This window comes from Mobula hypostoma, chromosome 7 (assembly GCF_963921235.1).
Source record: "Mobula hypostoma chromosome 7, sMobHyp1.1, whole genome shotgun sequence".
NCBI lineage: Eukaryota > Metazoa > Chordata > Chondrichthyes > Myliobatiformes > Myliobatidae > Mobula > Mobula hypostoma.
In genome coordinates, this window is record NC_086103.1 from 55,372,592 (window position 1) to 55,397,040 (window position 24,449).

The 24,449-nt window shown below is 40.3% G+C and overlaps 1 protein-coding gene across 2 annotated transcripts in view; it reads left to right on the forward strand.

The window, feature by feature from the left end:
- sncb (synuclein, beta) overlaps nt 1-24,449 on the forward strand; it is a 104,411-nt gene that overhangs the window by 45,244 nt on the left and 34,718 nt on the right. For both annotated transcript variants that reach the window (XM_063052719.1, XM_063052720.1), the window contains exon 5: nt 1,380-1,481. In XM_063052719.1, coding sequence (XP_062908789.1) covers nt 1,380-1,481 — 102 coding nt within the window. The remainder of the gene's footprint in view (nt 1-1,379; nt 1,482-24,449) is intronic.

Consider the following 24,449-nt stretch of genomic DNA (forward strand, 5'->3'; position numbering starts at 1 on the left):
TCCCTTCTGGGGCAGACAGCCCATCAGCCCCTGAGGTCAGCGCCGGCTGTGGTCTTGTCTGGCCGTGTTGCAGCTCCGACTGTGTCTCCCACTTCCTTTTAGACTTGCGGCCTCCTTCTCCCGCTCCTTGGCTCATACCTTGCTCTCTTCTTCCAAGTGTCGTTATCACTCATAACGCTGCGTTCTGATACGATGTAGGTTCATTAACCTCGTCGCCAATTTGTTGTGTATGTGGCCGGTTTACACAACAATATCATTACTAAAAACACTGGAGACGGGAGCTAAATCAACAGGGTTCTTTACTAACTAAAACTGAACTGAATACACATATATAGAGATCCATACGCACCTAATAGCGTGTGCTCAATACGATGTATTAGTACAACATAAAGTAGTCCTATATTATACAGTAGGTTATATGGTACAACAACAGTGTCTTTTTTATTAGCTTAGATTTGAAAGTGAGCCATTACAGGCTGTTACAGTTTATAGATAAGAAAGTGGCTGACACAATCAGAACAAATGGATTAAATTAACAATGTTAGTTATATGACTGTACAGTTACATTAAATCCTGCTTTAACTGTAAAATAATTCAAGACACCTTGTGATGATATGCTAAATATGTCTCTTATCTTCCAATCTGCCAAAGAGTCACAGATTTAAGGTGTGGTAAACTAAAGTAAAGGGAACCAAACATTAAAGTCTCTTTTGCTCCAAAATATCTCAGATACTACTCCATGCCACCAATCACTGATATGTTGTAGTCTTAAATCTAATTTCCTATTTGAAAATTACCCTATTTATACTAAAATGAATCAATAGCATATGTTCTAATTGTCTCTCTAGATTGTCACCTTATATATTTCATAAATCACTAAATCTTTTGTGTCTAACACTATCGCATATGCACATGTAAAGACGATTTGGTTTTAGAATTAAACTGGTAATGCAGTCATTTTATTGCACCAGAAGATAAAAGGGCCAACATTACAAAATCAATATAAAGATATTACAAGTCCAAAACTAATAATATTGAAATATTTGACAGCAAATGTGTAATCCATTTGTTATTTTAAAAAGGAATCATAATAGAATCAAATCAATTCATGCAGAAATTCATTTGTTCAAGGTTCATTGGTCGAGATTTTAAACAGCTTTTTAAACACCTCTTGCTTTAAATTGTTAAACCAATTCTTAATTTTATTTTCACTACAATGACTCCCATCAATACTTCTATGTGATTTTTTATATCTGCTTTCTAAAAATACAAGTAGATGGCATACACCTTGTGTGTTGAGTTAAAATGATAGTTTTAATTGTATCATCGTACTAATTTATAAACTCGTGAATTAATATTTACTTTTTCTCTTACAACAGCCTGAAGAGTTCGGGCAAGAAGCTGTTGAAGAAACCGTAGGGGAAAGTGCAATGGAATCAGAAGGTGGAATTGAAGCTGAAGCATATGAAGAGGCTCCACAGGTAAAATAATTGCATATTTAGCTACAGTACACATATGTGAACATGCTGGTGAAATTACTGTATTGGGAGAACCAGGAATGAAGTCTTTGGATAGTTTTTCACTATTTGTAGTTAATTAAACAGGGTAGAAATTGAACTGAATACATTAGACAATGGTGTTTTAATGAATAATTTTAGCTAACAGTTCAATGAAAGTGATAGAAGACGTAATCAAATAGAACGACTTGCAAAAAGATTTATCAAATCTGCATCATGAGGTAAATGATGGAAAACTCCTTATGAAGTAATTTTATGCTCAACAAAAATATCTTGAATCTGAGTATTAAATCCATTGAAAAAAAGCTTGTTCAAATACTATAGATTTATGATTATTTAATTATACATGCATAAACCAGTTATGTTATTCTAAAGCAAAAGGAACTTCATGAACAGTGTATCCCATTGATAATCAGTGTTAGAATTCTGTTAATACTGAAAACAGTGCATTCAATTTATCAGTGCAGTGCACATGCATTCTGAGGCTGTCTGCAATGCTGGCCCTAATTCATTTGCCAGTCAAAGCAACTGAGGGCACAGAGGCAAAAGCTATCCTCTCCTGCCTTGCCTCTTCACTGCAGAGTATTTTACTTGACATTCTGAAAAGGGCAATTGTGGTCACAGCCAGGTGCCACCAGCACCTCAGTGGGAAATAAAGTCAAGTTGTTCATGTAGCATTTCTTCTGCCTGTACTGCTTAAGAGGCACCATATGCAAGCAGGCCTATGATGGGATCTTGTGCTTTGTCATCTATCCTTTGGAAATTCATCACCGTAACCTGTCAGTCATAAATTTTCATATTGCATTGCACCAGAGATTAAATACTTCGGAATTAATTGCGTATTCTCACACAATATGCAAGACTTTGTGGCTAAGCTCAGATCCAATGCCATCCTCAAATTCGCCGCTAACAGTACCGTTGTTGCATGAAACACAGAAGGCAAGGTAAGTCACCTGGTTGAGTGGTGCCACAAAATCCCTTGCTTAACATCAACAAAGCTGAAGAGCTGGTTGCTTACTTCAAGGGGACAGGGGGTGAACCTACACCAGTCTGCATTGGGGATTCAATGGTGGAGTGAGTTGGTTGCTTTAAATTCCTGCATATTAATGTATTTGATGATGTGTCCTGGACCCAGTGCACAGATGCAATCATAAGGAAGGCATACCCAGGACTTCATTTTCTTCGGAGGTTAAGGAGTTTCGGCTTATCATAGAACACTAGCAAACTTTTATAGATGTATCGTGACTGGTTGTGTCACGGTCTGGTACAGCGAGTTGAATGCACAGGGATGTAAAAAGCTGCGGAGAGAAATAGGCTCTGCCCCATATATCAGGGGCACAGCCCTCCCCACTGCTGATCATATCTATAGAAGATTCTGCTTCTTCAAGAAGGCAACACCTATCATCAAAGAGCCCCATACTATCTTTTCGTAGCTACAGGAGGTACAGAGGCCCACAGTTACCACCAGGTTCAAGAGCATTTATTTCCCTTCAAAAATTCAGTTCTTGAACTAACCAGCAAAACCCTAATCACTTAATCACAACAGTTTAGCTACAGTATAATCAATTAAACAACTCTGCATTAAAATTGACTTTTTTTTGTTTAGTTCTAATTATGTTTTCTTGAAACTGATGTGTGTAGAAACGGCTTTTTGCAGAGGTGGTGAATCTCTGAAATCATTAAAGGTGGAGGCTTGATTATTGGGGGTACTTAAAGAAGAAAAAGATAGATTTCTGGAAGATCAGGAAACCAAGGGTTTTGGGGAAGTGGCACTAAAGAGGCACTGAGGCTTTGGGCGGATCATGCTCATTCTGAGTGCCTTACTCCTGCTCCCATTTACTTATTGTTGTGGTTTGCAACTTCAAAACGTTAAACTTATCCAAATGAAAACAAGAGAGCTGAGAGATGCAAGTCTCAGTTTCTCCTTTATGTGAGGTGCACACATATTAGGTGGTAATATTATGACATAAGCAATTCATGTAATTTTATATATAACCCATGGTGAATTATTTAAATGTACAAGAATGCATAAGCAAACAGTATATTTACAATAATACTCAAATATCAAAAAAATGAAGACCATATTAACAGACAGAAAGATGAGCACATACACTAAAAATAGAATACTGCAGTGCTACATTTATTCTATCCTGACTTATGGAAGTGAATGCTGGACCCCAGCAATGGAAAAGAGACTAGAAGCAGCTGAGTTATGGTTCTACGGGAGAATGTTAAAAATATCATGGACCACACACACATCAAATGAAGAAGTTCTCAGAAGAGCCCAAGCAGTTTGATCACTCATACCAACAATAAGAGAAAGACAACTCAGTTTCCTAGGACACATCATGCGGAAAGATGAACTAGAAAAACTCATGCTCTCTGGAAAGATTGAGAGGAGTAAACCTAGAGGAAGACCTGGGCTTATGTACATCAAAAGCCTAGCCAGGTGGCTACACGTCGAGGAAATGGAAGTCATCCAAAAAACGAAGGATAGATCTATATGGAAAACCATGGTCACCAAAGTTCGCATCGGATATGGTACCTAGACAGACTCAAGTATTACCAAAATATTAAATACATAGTACTCCTCTCTGCTTAGCTATAAACTCCAACTCAGTGTAGAATGCATCTCAGCTATATACACAATATACTATACAGGTGGCCCCTGTTTTCCGAATGTTCGCTTTAAGATACCTCACTGTTACGAAAGTCCTACATTAGTTACCTGTTTTCGCTAACAGAAGGTGTTTTTACTGTTATGAAAAAAGGCAGCGTGTGCCCCGAGCAGCCAAGCTCCTCCCCCGGAACAGAATACTAGCCGGCATTGCTTAAACACATGCTTTATCTCGATTTATTTTGTGCATCCGTTAGCAAGATGAGTTCTAAGGTATCGGAAAAGCCTAAAAGAGCTCGTAAGGGTGTTACACTTAGCATAAAACTAGACATAATTAAGCGTTTCAATCGTGGTGAACCAAGTAAGGACATTGTCTGCACGTTGAACTTGCCTGCGTCCACCATTCGCATTATTTATACGCAGAGAGAAAGAATTTTGAAAGCTGCCGATGTTACTGTTGGTTCTGCTCGTAGCAAAGTGGTCTCTCTTAGTCAGCATCCAATAATGGATAAAATGGAAAGTCTATTGCTTGAGTGGATTGATAAGTGTACAAAGCATGGTGTTCCATTAAGTTTCCTTATACTTAAGGAGAAATCAGTCAGTCTTTTTAATAAGCTGAAACAAAGTACTGGATGATGGTGATGAAAGTGTTGCAAAAGTGGAATTTAAAGGTAGTCATAGGTGGTTTGATCAGTTTATGAGGCAAGGACAGCTTCATAGTTTAAGCAATGGTCCCCAACCTCTGGGCCGCGGACCGATACATTGCCGTGAAGAATGCAGTAGTACAGCGGTAGTCGGAACGCACCCAGCACATCTTTAAGAAAAAAGCCGAAAGTAACAAGCTAATTAATTAGGTGCCACTCAGCACGTAAATGTCAGCCCAGATCAGAGGCGATTGCTGATTGCGTCAGGTGGTGATTCGTATAAGCAAGTGTTTAACTGTGACGAAACTGCAATTTATTGGAGTCTTCCTGAATCCAGTAAGTGAAACTACACTTAACATACATTATTTCTATTTGATATAGGCTGTGTATTTTTATGTGGTATTTGGTATGATTTGGCAGCTTCATAGCTTAAACGTTACTGGAGAGAGTGTTTCTGCCGAGAGCACTTCCGCGAGATTTTCGCTGTGCTAGACAACGCTGCAGGAAAGTATTTCTACTTTATATAGGCTGTGTATTTATCATATCATTTCTCCTTTTACTGTATGTTCTGTTATTTTAGGTTTTATGTGTTATTTGGCATGATTTTGTAGGTTATTTTTTGGGTCTGGGAACACTCAAAAATTATTCCCATATTAAAAAATGGTAATTGCTTATTCACTTTACGACATTCCGGCTTACGAATCGTTTCATAGGAATGCTCTACCTTCGGATAGCAGGGGAAACCTAAATAATACAACTACTATACAGACATCCACAGCATAGTAAATTATAAATTGTCCCATTCAAGCCTAAAGATTTAATCACTGTGAAGGATTTCTTGCTCTTAAGGGATAATATCTTTCCTGACAAGGGAAGTCATTCAACTTGGCAGGTGAGACTTGTGGCTGTGAAAATAATCTCAGGTTCTTGGGCCTCCTCCATGCTGTTTGTAGAAGTTGACTCTGAGACTGAAGAAAGTGGTTCTCTAAACTGTAGACACCTTTCATTTCTTTTCTTCTTTCTAGGATGCGCATCTTGATCTTGGGAATGTGCATTTACTTCACTACAGTGCACTCTTTTTAATCCTCCTATTGATCCCTTTCCGATCTGATCTTTCCTCTTAGTTTCCTCATCCACAACATTATCTGATGAATCCTTTGTTTTCTGTATCTTCACTGACTTTTTTTTTAACCTTACCTTCATCCAGCTGAGCTTTGGTCTTTGCATTTATTGTTACAAATAGCTTTTTGTCCCCTCTTGAAGTTCATGCAATAAACTTAATGCATGCAAAGCAGATTCTGGTTCTTTATACTCACTTTATACTTAATGCTTGCAACTTTCTTGAAGTTCCTTGAACTCTCTTCCAGTTGAAAGCCAAGCCACATCTCATAAGTAACTGCCTGATTAACATATCAGAAACTTGCTCAGATATGTTACCTACAAAGACTGTTGTAATCAGACTAGTGCTGTCATTACTTTCATGCTCCTACTGAGCAGCATGGTCCTTCCTTGGTCCAGTATGCTTTACAATCAGAGGCACAGAGGTTGGCACTAACAACTGTTTGTCCTCTTATGAGCAACAGTTGTGGCATCATCCATGATCTTTATTAATATTTGCTTTCAGATGGCTTTATTATAGGGAATGTAGGGGTGGATGGATCACCAGTCAAGTTCTAGTTATCTCAGCCACTCACATCCCCACAATGCTGGTTTCCTGTTTTACCACATACAAGCCCAGGCTTGTTGCTTGTTGTATTTCACTGTCATAATTGTCATTCCCACAAGCATTATCTTTTCTCCAGTATAAGTTCACCATTGGATATCTACAAGCTTCAGTTTAGTATCTTTGAAATGCCAATCAAACTCATTTTGTGGAATGACTGAAACAGCTGAGCCCCAGTGAGTCTGCTCCACCATTTCATCATGGCTGATCCCTGATCCCATTAAACCCTGTACACCTGCCCTCTCACCATATCCCTTGATGCTCCGACCAGTCAGGAATCTATCAACTTCCACTTTGAATATACCCATGGACTTGGCCTCCACCACAGTCTGTGGCAGAGCATTCCACAGATTCACCACTCTTCGGATAAAAAATTCCTCCTTACTTCTGTTCTAACAGGTCACCCCTCAGTTTTGAGGCTGTGCCTTCTAATTCTCGATTAACCTCAACCAGAGGAAACACCCTCTTCACATCCACCTTTATCTAGTCCTTTCAACGTTTGGTAAGTTTCAATGAGATCCCCAAACATTCTTCTAAATTTCAGTGAGTACAGGCCCAAAGCTACCAAATGCAACTCATATGTTAACCCCTTCATTCCCAGAGTCACTCTTGTGAACATCCTCTGGACTCTCTCCAATGACAACACATCCTTTCTAAAATAAGGGGCCAAAAACTGTTGACAATACTCCAAGTGCAGCCTAACTAATGTCTTATAAAGCTCCAGCATTATCTCCTTGTTTTTATATTCTATTCCCCTTAAAATATAAGTCAATATTGCATTTGTTTTCTTTACCACATTTGGAGTTTTGCATGAGGACTTCTAAGCTTCTCTGCACCTGAAATGTTTGAACTTTCTCCCCATTTAGATAATAGTTTGCATTATTGTTCCTTTTACCAAAATGCATTATTGTACATTTCCCAACACTGTATTCCATCTGCCACTTTTTTTGCCTATTCTTCCAATTTGTCTGCTGCAACTGCATTGCTTCCTCAGCACTACCTACCCCTACATCTATCTTCATATCGTCCGCAAACTTTGCCACAAAGTCATCAATTTCTCTATCTAAATCATTGACAAACAGTGCGAAAAGTATCGGTCCCAATACTGACCCCTGAGGAACACCACTAGTAACTGGTAACCAACCAGCAAATGCCTCCTTTATTCCCATTCGCTGCCTTCTGCCTATCAGCCATTCCTCTATCCATGCCATTATCTTTCCTCTAAAGCCTTAGGATTTTATCTTGTTAAGCAGCCTTACGTGTGGCACCTTCTCAAAAGCCTTCTGAAGATCCAAGTAAATTACATCTACTGCCTCTCCTTTGTCCAACCTGCTCGTTAATTCCTTGAAGAATTCTAACATTTTGTCAGGCAAGATTTTGGCTTACAGAAACCATGCTGACTTTGACTTTTTTTGTCATTAGTCTCCAAGTACCCTGAAACCTCGTTCTTAATAATAGACTCCAACATTTTTCCAACCACTGAGGTTAGGCTAACTGGCCTGTAATTTCCTCTCTTTTGTATTCCTCCCTTCTTAAAGAGTGGAGTGACATTTGCAATTTTCCAGTCCTCCGGGACCATGCTAGAATCAAGTGATTCTTGAAAGATCATGACCAATGTATCTGTTATCTCTTCAACAACCTCTTTCAGGACTCTGGGTTGTAGTCCAAGTGGTCCAGATGGCTTATTCACCTAAAGACCTTTGAGTTTGCCTAGCACTTTTCCCTTTGTAATAGCAATGAAACTCACTCTTGCTCCCTGACACTCATGGACATCTGGCATATAGTTGCTGTTTTCCACAGTAAAGACTACAGCAAAGTAGTTATTAAGTTCATCTGCCATTTCTTTATCCCCTATTACTACCTCACCAGCATTGTTTTCCAGTGGTCCAATATCAACTCTCACCACCCTTTTATTTTAATTAATTTTCCATTCACTTCTGGTGTAAGCCATATTGCTTGCCTTTTGTTAGTTTCCACATAGTAGGTCTCAAGCTACACAGTTCTGTGGCACTCTCATCATTATCAGATTTTTCATTAACAACATGCAATTAGTGCTGTTTTTGAAACTGCAACTCGACTTTTTATCTTTTTCTCTTCTCTGTGCAATCTATTTTTGTCTGCCCAACATACTCTTTGTATGTGTCCTACTTTGTTGCATTTTCAACAAGTTTCACCTTTAAATCTGCATTGGTGTGTGTGAGCCCATGCCACAATGTAACACAATTTATTCTGCCTGGTTGGCCTCCATCTAAATGCTGCAATTTCGTTCATGATCCCTTTCATTCCTAACTGCAACTCAGTTTTATCTGTCTGCTGTTTCCATTGATACAGATATTTCAATTGCTCTTTTAAATGTTGAGAATCATTTTTGAATGCTTTCTTATAAAATACCACAAATTAAACAATCACTCAGTGCATCATTAAGCCCATCATTGAACTGACAATGCTCAGACAATCTCTTTAATTTAGCCATATGCACTGAAATGTACTCCCTTACTTTTGATTCCACTTATGAAACCTAAAACAGTCTGCATTCAACAATCGGTTTGGTTCTAAATGTTCCTGCACTATTTCAACAATATCAGTAAAGCTCATTTCTGCTGGTTTGCTTGCAACAGTAAAACTTCGAAGCAAACTGAATAATTTTAAATGCAATGCACTGAGCAAAATTGATACTCGTTTCTCATTGATTATTCCATTTGCTTCAAAATACTGTTCAATTATCTCAGTATACATGAGTCAGTCACATGTGGAGCAATCGAGCATGTCTATCTTTCCAATGTAGCCAGCTATTTCTGATTTCTTTTTTAGGACCATATCACGCAGTACTCATTATTTATGAACCATGAACTTCTCCATTTTCTGCCTCTTTCTAACTCGATTGTGTCTTCCCTTCCAAAGAATGTGTGCTGCGCTGCTTTAAAAAAAAACTTGCACCTCTCACTGCGCTCCAACAACTCAGTAGCTATCTTGGGTTCATTGTAAAAATACTTTGTCACTACTGTTACGTTTTGTAACTTCAAAAGATTAAAATATTTCAAAGGAAAACAAGAGAGCCGAGAAATGCAAGTCTTAGTTTGTATTTTACTTTAAGCAAGGTGCGCACATATCTCATGGTAACGTCATGATGCATGCAATTCACACATCCCTGATGCCTTTCGCCATCATCTGGGGGGATTTTAAGCAGGCCAGCTTGATAAAGCCACTAAATAATTATTATCAACAAGCAACTTATAGTACCAGATGAAACAATACATTGGACCACGTTTACACTCAGGTCAAGAGTGCCTGCTGTGCTATCCCGTGGCCACACAGGAAGGTCTGACCACCTGGCTGTATTTCTATTCCCTGAGTATAGGCAGAAACTGAAGACTACAACACCAGTAGTGAGGAAGGTATAGACAAGGGAGGCACAGGAGAGCTTACAGGACTGCTTCGAATTGGTGGATTGAACTCTATTCAGGATTCATCTTTGAGTCTGATTGAGTATGCAGCAGTTGTCACCAACTTCATTAGAAGTTGTGTGGATGAGTGTGCCTACAAAATCTTGCTGTACGTTCTCAAACCAAAGGCATGGATGAACCAGGAGGTTTGTAGTCCGCTGAGGGCTCTGTGGCATTAAGTCGGGTGGCCCAGGTCAGTACAAACAGACCAGGTATGACCTGCAAAGGGCTATTTCAAAAGCTAAGAAACAGAGAGATGTTAGATACGATGTCAGATGCACTTCAACTCTGGCAAGGTTTGTAGCCCACTACTTGCTACAAAGCAAAACCCAGCATCATGAATGGCAGTGATGTTTCACTCCCAGACAAGCTGAACATCCTTTATGCTCACTTTGAAAGGGAGAGTAAAACTAAAGCCATGAGGATCCCTGCAGCATTCGATGACACTGTGATCTCTCTCTCAGATGCCAACATTGGGTTGTCTTTCAGGAGGGTGAACCCTCGCAAGGCAGCAGACCCCGATGGAGTATCCAGTGACGCTTGAAAACTTGTGCCAACCAACTTGCAATGATACTCAAAGACATTTCCAATCTCTCATTGCTATGGTCAGAAGTTCCCACCTGCTTCAAAAGGGCAACAATTATACCAGTGCCCAAGCAGAGCAGGATGAGCTGCCTTTACAGCTATTGTCCAGTAGCACCCACATCTACAGTGATGAAATGCTTTGAGAGGTTGGTCATGGCTAGAATTATCTCCTGTCTCAGTAAGGACCAGGACCCTCTGCAGTTTGCCTATCGCCACAATAAGTCTATAGCAGATGCGATCTCAATGGCTCTACATGTGGCCTCGGATCACCTGGACAATGCAAGTGCCTATGTCAAGATGCTGTTTATTGACTATAGCTCAGCATTTAACACTGTCATTCCTACAGTCCTGATTGAAAGGGAACAGAATCTGGTCCTCTGTACCCGGATCTTCCACCTCACTGTCAATCAACACTGGCACACAACAGGGATGTATGCTTAGCCCACCGCTCTACTCTCTCTACACCCGTGACAGTGTGGCTAGGCACAGCTCAAATGCCATCTATAAATTTACTGATGTTGGTTGAATCTCAGATGGTAATGAGAGGGCATATAGGAGCAAGATATATAGCTCATTGAGTGGTGTCATAGCAACAACCTTGCACTCAGTGTTCCTTTTCAATCTTTTTATTCATTTCAAAATATAGAAACAAAACATAGCAATAATACAAATAGTAGGAGATATATTGTTGCACTTAAGAAAAGTAATTGTAAAATCAAGTAGTGTAAATTAACAAAGCTCCCAATCATGTAGAACTAACAACGGATAATACAAAGCAAAAAAAAATGGGAAAAAAATCATGAAAAAGAAAAAAAACAAAACAAGAAAAACAAACCCCATCCCCAAAGAAAAACAGAATTAATCAACTAAACTAAAAGACTTGGGCAAAACTAACAACTTAAAAATGGAAAAGAAGAAAACCTTAGTGTCGACGACTCCATTCCCCTCCAACAACAGTACAGAGAGATAAAACAGGTTTGGAAATGATCAAATTACATCAAATGAAAATGCTGAATGAATGGCCTCCAAGTTTTTTCAAACTTAATGGAAGGGTCATAAACTGCACTTCTAATTTTCTCCAAATTCAAACACACCATAGTTTGTGAAAACCAGTGAGATACATTAGGAGGGTTAATCTCTTTCCAATTCAACAAAATGGACCTTCTAGCCATTAAAGTAAGAAATGCAATCATCCTTCGTGACGAAGAGGTTAAATTATTTAAGTCTATCCTTGCACTCAGTGTTAGTAAGACCAAAGAGCTGATTGTGGGACTTCGGAAAGCCTAGAATAACGGAACACAAACCACTCCTCATAGAGGGATCTGAAGTGGAAAAAGTGAGCAGTTTCAAGTTCCTGGGTGTCAATACCTCTGAGGATCTAACCTGGTTGTAACATATTGATACAGCTATAAAGAAGGCAAGGTGGTGGCTATATATCATTTGGAGTTTGAAGAGATTTGTTTTGTCTACTAAAACACTCAAAAATTTCTACAGATGAACCATAGAGAGAATTCAGACTAGCTGCATCATTGTCTGGGTGGAGGTGGGGGCGCATGCTACTGCACAAGATTGAAGTAAGTTGCAGAAAGTTGTAAAACTAGTCAGCTCCATCATGGGTACTAGCCTCCGATGCACACAAGACATCTTCGAGGAGCAGTGTCTCAGGAAGACTACATTCATTATTAAGGACCCCCACCACCCAGGACTTGCCCTCTTCTTATGGCTACCATCAGGGAGGAGGTACAGAAGCCTGATGGCACACACTCAAAGATTTGAGAACAGCTTCTTCCACTCTGGCATCCAATTTCTAAATGGACAATAAACCCATGAACACCATCTCGCTACTTTTTAAATTTATTTCTGTTTTTGCATTACTTATTTTAACTTAACTATTAAATATACATATATATACTTACTTTAATTCAGTTTTTTTCCCATATTTTTCATGTATTGTATAGTACTATGTCCCAAAGTTAACAAATTTCATGAAATATGCCTGATTCTGATTTTTACATTTCACCTATTGTGAATTATTTAAATGACCAAGAATGCTTAATCGAACAATATATTTACAATATTACTCAAATGCTACAGAAATATTAAAATACACAACATGTGTATGTTCTGATGTCCCAGTGAGATACTATAAAAATGTACTAATGACCAGGGACAACATTAACTCATTAAATGCTGCTTGTAGTTGTCGCACAAGAATCAATTCATATATACATGTTTGGTCTGGATATTGAAAAATAATCATCTGGGAATTGACTGGTTAAATTTCTTGAATGATGTGAAGTAATGTGAAAATGTGTATTAGTGAAGTAAGCAGCTCTGCCAGATTGAACTCCTTGTCTGTAATTCCCTAGAAGATCATGTATAGATATAAAAATCTATACAACTGAGAAAGCATTCTGGTTTTTAGAAATGGGTCTGATAGTACATTAACAATGTGGTAACATTCTGGTACTTATTGACTTCAAACTGGCCCAAACTCACTGCAATGTTATGTATTTGGCCTACAGGTAGATTGTTCATATCACTGAGGATGAAATTGCTGGCATATTGTGTCTAGAAACATAGAAACATAGAAACATAGAAAATAGGTGCAGGAGTAGGCCATTCGGCCCTTCGAGCCTGCACCGCCATTTATTATGATCATGGCTGATCATCCAACTCAGAACCCAGCCTTCCCTCCATACCCCCTGACCCCTGTAGCCACAAGGGCCATATCTAACTTCCTTTTAAACATAGCTAATGAACTGGCCTCAACAGTTTGCTGTGGCAGAGAATTCCACAGATTCACCACTCTCTGTGTGAAGAAGTTTTTCCTAATCTCGGTCCTAAAAGGCTTCCCCTCTATCCTCAAACTGTGACCCCTCGTTCTGGACCTCCCCAACATCGGGAACAATCTTCCCGCATCTAGCCTGTCCAATCCCTTTAGGATCTTATACGTTTCAATCAGATCCCCCCTCAATCTTCTAAATTCCAACGAGTACAAGCCCAGTTCATCCAGTCTTTCTTCATATGAAAGACCTGCCATCCCAGGAATCAATCTGGTGAACCTTCTTTGTACTCCCTCTATGGCAAAGATGTCTTTCCTCAGATTAGGGGACCAAAACTGCACACAATACTCCAGGTGTGGTCACACCAAGGCCTTGTACAACTGCAGTAGTACCTCCCTGCTCCTGTACTCGAATCCTCTCGCTATAAATGCCAGCATACCGTTCGCCTTTTTCACCGCCTGCTGTACCTGCATGCCCACTTTCAATGACTGGTGTATAATGACACCCAGATCTCGTTGCACCTCCCCTTTTCCTAATCGGCCACCATTCAGATAATAATCTGTTTTCCTATTTTTGCCACCAAAGTGGATAACTTCACATTTATCCACATTAAATTGCATCTGCCATGAGTTTGCCCACTCACCCAACCTATCCAAGTCACCCTGCATCCTCTTAGCATCCTCCTCACTGCTAACACTGCCACCCAGCTTCGTGTCATCCGCAAACTTGGAGATGCTGCATTTAATTCCCTCATCCAAGTCATTAATATATATTGTAAACAACTGGGGTCCCAGCACTGAGCCTTGCGGTACCCCACTAGTCACCGCCTGCCATTCTGAAAAGGTCCCGTTTATTCCCACTCTTTGCTTCCTGTCTGCTAACCAATTCTCCACCCACACCAATACCTTACCCCCAATACCGTGCGCTTTAAGTTTGCACACTAATCTCCTGTGTGCGACCTTGTCAAAAGCCTTTTGAAAATCCAAATATACCACATCCACTTGTTCTCCCCTATCCACTCTACTAGTTACATCCTCAAAAAATTCTATGAGATTCGTCAGACATGATTTTCCTTTCACAAATCCATGCTGACTTTGTCCGATCATTTCACCGCTTTCCAAATGTGCTGTTATCACATTCTACTGCATCAAAGAAGGCCTCAGAGCTTAGAACAGATGAGAAAAATATCTCACAAACTGCAAACTATTGCCCACAGCTATCACATCACTATACTTATAAAACGATATATTTGAATCACCAAAGGGTATTCAAAACTAAGAACAAAGAGTGATTAAAAATATGCTACTTTCCTTCCTTGCATCTGTAAAATCTCCATAAAAATGAATGGGTTTGTGGATTCCATACCAATCTAACCTTGCATAGGAGTTACAATCAGACTCCTCAAATGCACATACAGGTGTCCCCTGCTTTTCGAACGTTCGCTTTAGGAAACCTCACTGTTATGAAAGACCTACATTAGTAACCTGTTTTCGCTTTTAGAAGGTGCTTTTACTGTTACGAAAAAAATTCAGCGCGCGATAAAAAGCAGCATCCACCCCGAGCAGCCGCTCTCCCCCGGATTCGGAACGGCATTCTCGCCAACATTGCTTTAACATGAGCCTGTGAGCAGTCGTTTGCAAGACTTATTAGAGTTCTATGGTGTCGGAAAAGCTTGAAAAAGCTTGTAAGGGTGTTACACTTAGCGTAAAACTAGACATAATTAAGCGTTTCGATCGTGGTGAACGAACCAAGGACAAAGTGAGTTTGGCTTGTGGAAGCTGACGAAAATGATGTTGAAGAGGTTTTGGCATCCCATGACCAAGAACTGACAGATGAAGAGCTGATGAAATTGGAGGAGGAAAGGATAACAATCGAAACCGAATGAGTAATGATAAAGTATGACTTTAATTTTGAAAGGGTACGTAGGTTTAGGGGATATTTGCAAGATTCTTTGAGTCCTTACAAAGAACTGTATGATAGAAAAATGCGCGAGGCTCAGCAGTCAAGCAATCCTTCCACATCAGCCACAGCAGATGCCGAACATCGACCTTCGACATTGAGGCGGGCAGTCATAGGAGAAGATGAGCTGCCTGCTCTAATGGAAACAGACGACGAGATGACACCCCAGTGTCCCACCACCCCAACACCCAGGCCGTGGACAGATACTGTACTGATGCGCGGAGAATGCAGCAGTAGCCAGGAGGCACACAGCACATCTTTAAGAAAAAAGCCAAAATAAACATGCTAATTAATTAGTTGCTGCCCTACACATAATTGTCGGCCCAGATCAGAGGCGATGCAATCGGCAATCGGCACTAATCTAGGCTGACAATTACGTGTCGGGCAGCACGTAATTAATTAGCATGTTTATTTCGGCTTTTTTCTTAAAGATGTGCTGTGTGCCTCCCGGCTACCACTGCACCCCTGCGTGTTTCGCGGCAATGTATCAGTTGGTGGCCTGGAGGGTGGGGGCCACTGCACCATCCAACCTGCAACGACTCAGCCTAACATACCATAATCAGTGTGCTCTGCGCTGTCCCAATTCCAGTAAGTGATACTACACTGTACATACATTATTTCTACTTTATATCGGCTGTGTATTTTTATGTGTTATTGGTATGATTTGGCAGCTTCATAGCTTAAAGGTTACTGGAGAGCGCTTGCGCCGTGTTTTTGCCAACAGCGCTTGCGTGAGATTTTCTGCCAACGGAGCTTGCGTGAGACTTTCGCTGCGGAGAACAGTTCAGCAATGATTGTGGAAAAGTATCTCTACTTTATATAGGCTGTGTATTTATCATATCATTCCTGCTTTTACTATATGTTAACAACAGGAATTCTGCAGATGCTGGAAATTCAAGCAACACACATCAAAGTTGCTGGTGAATGCAGCAGGCCAGGCAGCACCTCTTCCTAGAGATGCTGCCTGGCCTGCTGCGTTCACCAGCAACTTTGATGTGTGTTGCTTTACTATATGTTACTGTTATTTTAGGTTTTATGTGTTATTTGGCATGATTTGGTAGGTTATTTTTGGGTCTGCGAACGCTCACAAAATTTTCCCATGTAAATAAACGGTAATTACTTCTTCGCTTTACGACATTTCAGCTTACGAACCGTTTCATAGGAACACTCTACCTTCGGATGGCGGGGGAAACCTGTAATGGAGAATTCCTGAAAGGCTGGACTCCATCGCTGAAGACTCTGTATAGTTGTCCTAGTTTAAGCCATGAGAAATTTAAAAAGGGAGCAAAAAAAAAGACACGCTGTAGAGAAACATAAACAAAATAGGAAGTACTTCTTGCACAAATTAGCTACAGCAGTTGATTTCCCCAAGGGCATTTTATTATGCTGTTCGAATAGATCAATATTACAAACTGGTGAGCACTGAAGCCAACAATACTCAGATTATTGGCAGTAATATCACCTATTTTAACTGTTACCATACTTGCAAACAGTAAAGTGAAAATGGCTAATAGGGCTTTAAACTTAATATTATGGCAAAATTCATTCATAAACTTGGCGCGATATTTTGTTGTTCTAAATGCCATTTCTTTTCCATTGCCAGATTGGAAGTAAATTAATTTCTTCAATTAAGTCTTCCAAGTTGTATCAGATAAGTGACCCTGCATAGTGAGAAAATAAATTGCTGATACTGATCCAGGAGGGAAATGGAAAAAAAAATACATGTTAGAAAAGGATAGGATAAATTCCTTCTAAATTATTAAGAAAATCGAGTAAATATATTTTTATTAGCTGAATTAAACACCATAAACACATTTGAGGAGGATATTGTAGTAATGACCATAATGCTGCAAACTTTTACCCAAAATAAAAGACAAATTTTTCACCGTTCAGGGAAGACAAGCATTTGTCAGGGGAGGATGACTTCAATATTTTAGATGGTTAATAATCAGGCTCTAAAGATTGTACGTTGAATAAATGAAAGGAAGTCTTTATCCATAAATGAAAAGAAATCATTTCTTCCCAATGAAGAGGCAATTTTTTCAATTATGAAGTTCCTGCTCCATAATTAGAACATCCATACATTTAAAAGATACCACAAAATATGAAAGATGCAGATATTATCCTATGTTAATGTTCCGTAGTGAATTCAGTTAGAACATAGAACAGTACAGCACATGTATAGAACTTCTAGCCCACAGTGTTGTGCTGGAGTATTAAACTAATGTTAACTAATTAAACTAATCCCTTTAACAAGCATATCCACATCTCTCTATCCTCTGCATAGTCACATACCAAAGCCACACGCATCTCCTTTGATCCTAGCCCCCCACACTACTCCATCTTAAATGCATGCCCTCTAGTATTAGGCATTTTGATCCTGGGAAAATGATACTGGCTGTATATTGGCCTCTCATAATTTTATAAACCTCTATCAGGTCTCCCTTCAACCTCCACCACTCCAGAGAAAACAACCCTTGTTTCTCCAAATTCTCTTTATAGAACATGCCCTCTAATCCAGGCAATATCCTCTCAGAATCTTCAGAATCCTCTCCATAATTTCCACATCCTTCCGACAATGGGTGTTCAGAATCAAATGCAATACCCTAAATGCAGCCTAACCAGAGTTTTATAAAGCCACAATACCCATTTACGTAATTCCCATTTTATTCTCTCTACATTCCCATTAAATCTCTTAGAGCTGATAATTACCCACACACCAGGAACAATTTATAATGGCCAGGTAAGTCATCAACCTGCCTCCCTTTAGATGTGGAAGAAACTGGATCATCCACACAATCACAAAGAGAATGTACAGACTCTGCTCAGACATCACCAGAGGTTAGGACTGGAATTGGGTTGCTCAAACTGTGAAGCAACAGCCCTACTAGCAGTGCCACTTTGCCACCTAAGTACAACAGCAGGGCAATCAAAAACATTAAAAAACATTCACCCCTATGGAATCACTTATATGACAAAGCAGCATTGCAGTAGTTAGCCCAGTCCTTGTCATTAACATCTGAGTACAACACAACTCTCTGTCATTGGAGTGACAGTCTAGATTTGTATCAAAACATCTGGAAAGGTATTTGAACTCATTACCTTCTGACTGAGAGGTGAAAATGGTGCCTATGGTTAACACAGGTCTGGAAAGAACCAGACAGAGAAAAGAATCTGCTTCACTTCATGACAGATATTGCTATAAGATTTGCCCAGAGCAGTTTACAAGGGCTAATGATTTTTAATTACTCCATTGGTGGCATTCATTCCATCATTCCATCAGAAATGAGAGGTACTTTGATAACATATTGTTCAGTTCTGTTTCCAGCTTCTCGCCAAATTAAAAAGTTTATACTTGCGTAAAATACAACCTGGATAACAGTTAGAGTAGGTCCAATAAATGGCAATGTAATATTTGTGCCACGCAAGTGTTAGGTAATAATCATTTTTAACAAGGGGGACTGTAATGACTTCCTCTTGACATTCAATTGCATTGTATCTCTCACAACCAGCATTCTAAGGACCAACCTTAAGCAGAAGCTAAACTAGTCAGGTCTGGAACCGGATATTATTTATCAAGTAACTCATCTCCTGACCTTCCAGAGCTTTTCAAAGCTCAAAGTAAATTTATTATCAAAGAAAATATCTGTCACCGTATACAACCCTCAGATTTGTTGTCTTCCGGGCATGCTCAGTAAATTTCAAAAACCACAATAGAATCAAAGAAAGACCGCATCAACAGGGCAGACAAACGAGCAATGTGTAAAAGATAACAAACTTGGCAAATACAAAAGAGAAAACAATAATAAATAAATATGCAATGAATATCAAGAACATGAGATGAAGAGTCCTTGAAAGTGAGTCCATAGGTTGTGGGAGCCATTCAGTTATAGGGCAAGTGAAGGTGAATGAAGTTATCCCCACTGGTTAAGAACCTGATGGTTGAAGGGTAATAACTGTTCCTGAACTTGGTAGTGTGAGTCCTGTTGCTCCTGTATCTTCTTCCTGATGGCAGCGGGAAGAAGAGCACATGTCCTGGTTGGTAGGGGTCCCTGATGATGGATCCTGCTTTCTCGCAACAGAGCTCCCTGTAGATATGCTCAACAGAAGAGAGGGCTTTATCCATGTTGGACTGGGTCAAATCCACTACTGTTTGTCAGATTTTCTGTTCAAGGGCTTTGGTGTTTCCATACCAGGCTGTGATGCAACCAGTAAATCTACTGTCCACTGCACATTTATAGAAGTTGGCCAATGTATTAGATGTCATGCTGAATCTTTGCAAACTTCTAAGGAAGTAGAGGTGCTGTTGAGCTTTCATCATAATTGCAGTTACGTGCAGTGCCCAGGACAGATCCTCTGAACACTGAGGAATTCCACCATTAACGGCTTATATGCCTGGTTAGAAATGAATTAATCTGCACTTGACTGAATGTGTCATATCACGAGCACAAAAGAAGTTTGACTTCAACTAGCATAAAGTAACCCCGATTTCTTGTCTCCCCATTCACCAACTTACAAAAAAAACTTTCTTCTTGTACCTGTGCACTGTGGCTGCTGCATTTACTATTGACAAAAGACAATGCAGGTAAACACCGACATATCTTGACAGCATCACTGAAGCCATGGTCTAGGGCATATTGGAACACACAATTGGCAAGGGCTCCTCCAAATCAAATGGTCAACAATGCTGCATCAGAACCTGCAAACCTTACATAATACTGTTATGGAAGTGTCTTCAGCAAAATCAACACTGGCATACCTCAAGGATGTACTGTTCTACCTTCTCTATGCACATGACAGTGTGGCTAAGCATAGCTCAAACACCATCTATAAATTTGCCGATGGCACTGCTGTTGTTGGCAGAGTCTCAGATAGCGATGAGGAAGCATACAGGTGTGAAATAGATCAGCTGGTTGGGTGGTGTCAACACAAGGACTTTGCATTCACCGTTAGCAAGACAAGGAACTGATTGAGGACCTCAAGAAAGGGAAGTCAGGAGAACATACACTAATCCTTCACAGTTAGCGGTGGAAAAGATGAATGGTTTCAAGTTCCTGGGCACCAACATCTCGGTGGATCTATCCTGGTCCCACCATATTGATGCAAACATGATGAAGGTATACCAGCAACTACACTTTATTATGAGTTTGAGAGATTAGGTATTTCATGAAAGCCTCTAGCAAATTTCCAGAATACAGTATGTACCATCTAGAGCATTCTAACTAGTTGCATCACTGTCTTGGATATGGGCACCAATGCACAGGATTGTAAGAGGATTCCAAGTATTGTAGACTCAACCAGCTCCATCATGGGCATAGGCCTTTTCACCACTGAGGACACCTTCAAAAGACAATGCTTTGAGATTTTGGTATACATCATTAAGGACGCTCATCATCCGTGAATTGTCTAGTTCTCATTACTACCCTCATGAAAGATGTCCAGGAACTTGAAGACACAAATTCAATGTTTTAGGAATAGGTTCTTCCCCTCTGCTATCAGATTTTTAAATGGCCCATGAATCCACGAACACTACCTTGCCATTTCTTTTGTTTTGCACTATGTATTGTAACTTATAGTAATTTATTATGCTTGCACTGTACTGCTTCCACAAAACAACAAATATCGCATCTAATGTCAGTTACAATAATCTTGGTTCTGATTCAACAAAGATACTGCAGTGGCTCAGCACCAGTTCAATGGCAGTTTGAAAAAGCAATAAATGATTACCATGCCAGCATGATCTGCATCTCATGAATGAATATATTAGGAGAAACATCCCTTCTCATATGAATGAAACTCTGTAACAGCTGTAAAATGTAGCAAATTTACAAATTCAAATCTGCAATTCAGAAGATAGAAATGCAAAACTGTAGAACAATAAAATCTTTTTCCGTCTGCTCAATACAATATAGCATTAATTAAAACAGCTTGAGTAGTAAGATTTGTGAATGCAAAAGGTTATGGAGCTCACTGGCTATTTATAAAAGGATGTCATTATTTGAATCAGCAGGGGCGGGGACAAGTTGGCTATGGTCATGAGTTCTAGCAGGAAATAAGTTCTGGACCCAGAGTTTGTTTGGGACTCATTGAATTGCAACAGCCACCCTATGTGTCACAGTGCTTCAAGCTTGCATTCTATGTAGGTTCATTACACTCAGAACAGGTCAGAAGAGGTCTTGCATAAAAATCTGAGAACGATGCATTTCCATGGGATTTCTTAGACCACAGAATGGAGAAGACAAGCATCGTAAAGTTGTGTAAAGTAAAAAACAAATATCCGGATAGATGCAGGATATTTGATATGAAACATAAATGCTGTAAGTACTCACCTGGAGAGGTAACGTGTGTGGAGGGAGAAACAGAGCTATGCCCTCAGGTCAGTGACATGTTAAGTGAATTAGGAAAAATTAAAAACAAAACATGTTTTGAGTTGCAAGGAAGGGCAAGGGGTGGAGAGAAGAAAGGGTATATTTGTGATAGAGTGGAGGCCAAGTGAATCTGAATCTGAGTAGGGTCAATAACTCGACTGGGTGGTTTTTGTAGACCACCCAATAGTAACAGGGACATCGAGGATCAGATAGGGAGATAGATTCTGCAAAGGTGTAATAATAACAGGGTTGTTGTGGTGGGAGATTTTAATTTCCCAAATATTGATTGGCATCTTCTTAGAGCGCGGGGTTTAGATGGGGTGGAGTTTGTTAGGTGTGTTCCGGAAGGTTTCCTGACACAATATGTAGATAAGCCGACAAGAGGAGAGGCTGTACTTGATCTGGTATTGGGAAATGAACCTGGTCAGATGTCAGATCTCTCAGTGGGAGAGCATTTTGGAGATAGTGATCACAATTCTATCTCCTTTACCATAACATTGGAGAGGGATAGGAACAGACAAGTTAGGAAAGCGTTTAATTGGAATAAGGTGAAATATGAGGCTATCAGGCAGAAACTTGGAAGCATAAATTGGAAACAGATGTTCTCAGGGAAATGTATGGAAGAAATGTGGCAAATGTTCAGGGGATATTTGTGTGGGGTTCTGCACAGGTATGTTCCAATGAGACAGGGAAAGGATGATAGGGTACAGGAACCATGGTGTACAAAGGCTGTTGCAAATCTAGTCAAGAAGAAAAGAAGAGCTTACGAAAGGTTCAAAAAACTAGGTAATGATAGAGATCTAGAAGATTATAAGGCTAGCAGGAAGGAGCTTAAGAATGAAATTAGGAGAGCCAGAAGGGGCCATGAGAAGGCCTTGGTGAGCAGGATTAAGGAAAGCCCCTAGGCATTCTATAAGTATGTGAAGAGCAAGAGGATAAGACATTAGAGAATAGGATGAATCAAGTGTGGCAGTGGAGAAGCGTGTATGGAACCGGAGAAGATAGCAGAGGTACCTAATGAATACTTTGCTTCAGTATTCACTACAGAAAAGGATCTTGGTGATTGTAGGGATGACTTACAATGGATTGAAAAACTTGAGCATGTAGATATTAAGGAAGAGGATGTGCTGGAGCTTCTGGAAAGCATCAAGTTGGATAAGTCACCGGGACCGGACGAAATGTACTGCAGGCTACCGTGGGAGGCGAGGGAGGAGATTGCTGAGCCTCTGGCGATGATCTTTGCATCATCAATGGGGACGGGAGAGGTTCCAGAGGATTGGTGGATTGCAGGTGTTGTTGCCTTATTCAAGAAAGGGAGTAGAGATAGCCCAGGAAATTACAGACCCATGAGGGTTACTTTAGTAGTTGGTTAGTTGATGGAGCAGATCCTGAGAGGCAGGATTTATGAACATTTGGAGAGGCATAATATCATTAGGAACAGTCAGCATGGTATTGTCAACGGCAGGTCGTGCCTTATGAGCCTGATTGAATTTTTTGAGGATGTGACTGAACACATTCATGAAGATAGAGCAGTAGATGTAGCGTATATGGATTTCAGCAAGGCATTTGATAAGGTACCCCATGCAAGGCTTATTGAGAAAGTAAGGAGGCATGGGATCTAAGGGGACATTGCTTTGTGGATCCGGAACCGGCTTGTCCGCAGAAGGCAAAGAGTGGTTGTAGACGGGTTGTATTCTGCTTGGAGGTCAGTGACCAGTGGTGTGCCTTAGGGATCTGTTCTTGGACCCCTACTCTTCATGATTTTTATAAATGACCTAGATGAGGAAGTGGAGGGATGGGTTAGTAAATTTGCTGATGACACAAAGGTTGGGGGTGTTGTGGATAGTATGGAGGTTACAGCAGGACATTGATAGGATGCAAAACTGGGCTGAGAAGTGGCAGATGGAGTTCAACCCAGGTAAGTGTGAGGTGGTTAATATTGGTAAGTCATATATGATGGCAGAATATAGTATTAATGGTAAGACTCTTGGCAGTGAGGAGGATCAGAAGGATCTTGGGGTCCGAGTCCATAGGACACTCAAAGCTGCTACGCAGGTTGACTCTGTGGTTAAGAAGGCATACGGTGCATTGTCCTTCATCAATCGTGGGATTGAGTTTAAGAGCCGAGAGGTAATGTTGCAGCTATATAAGACCCTGGTCAGACCGCACTTAGAGTACTGTGCTCAATTCTGGTCGCCTCACTACAGGAAGGATGTGGAAACCATAGAAAGGGTGCAGAGGAGATTTACAAGGATGTTGCTGGGTTTGGGGAGCATGCCTTATGAGAATAGGTTGAGTGAACTCTGCCTTTCCTCCTTGGAGTGACGGAGGATGAGAGGTGACCTGATATATGTGTACAAGATGATGAAAGGCATTGATTGTGTGGATAGTCAGAGGCTTTTTCCCAGGGCTGAAATGGCTAGCGTGAGAGGATACAGTTTTAAGGTGCTTGGAAGTAGGTACAGAGGAGATACCAGGGGTAAGTTTTTTACGCAGAGAGTGGTGAGAGCGTGGAATGTGCTGCCGGTGACAGTGGTGGAAGCAGATATGATAGGGTCTTTTAAGAGACTCGTAGATAGGTACATAGAGCTTAGAAAATAGAGGGCTACGGATAAACCTAGGTAATTTCTAAGGTAAGGACATGTTCAGCAAAGCTTTGTGGGCCGAAGGGCCTGTATTGTGCTGTGGGTTTTCTATGTTTTCTGTGTTTCTATGACACAGTGGCTGGTGGTTCTGGCTGAGAGACAATACTGAAAGCTTGTTAATAGCAGTTAATAGATTACTTTTACTTTACTTTATTGTCGCCA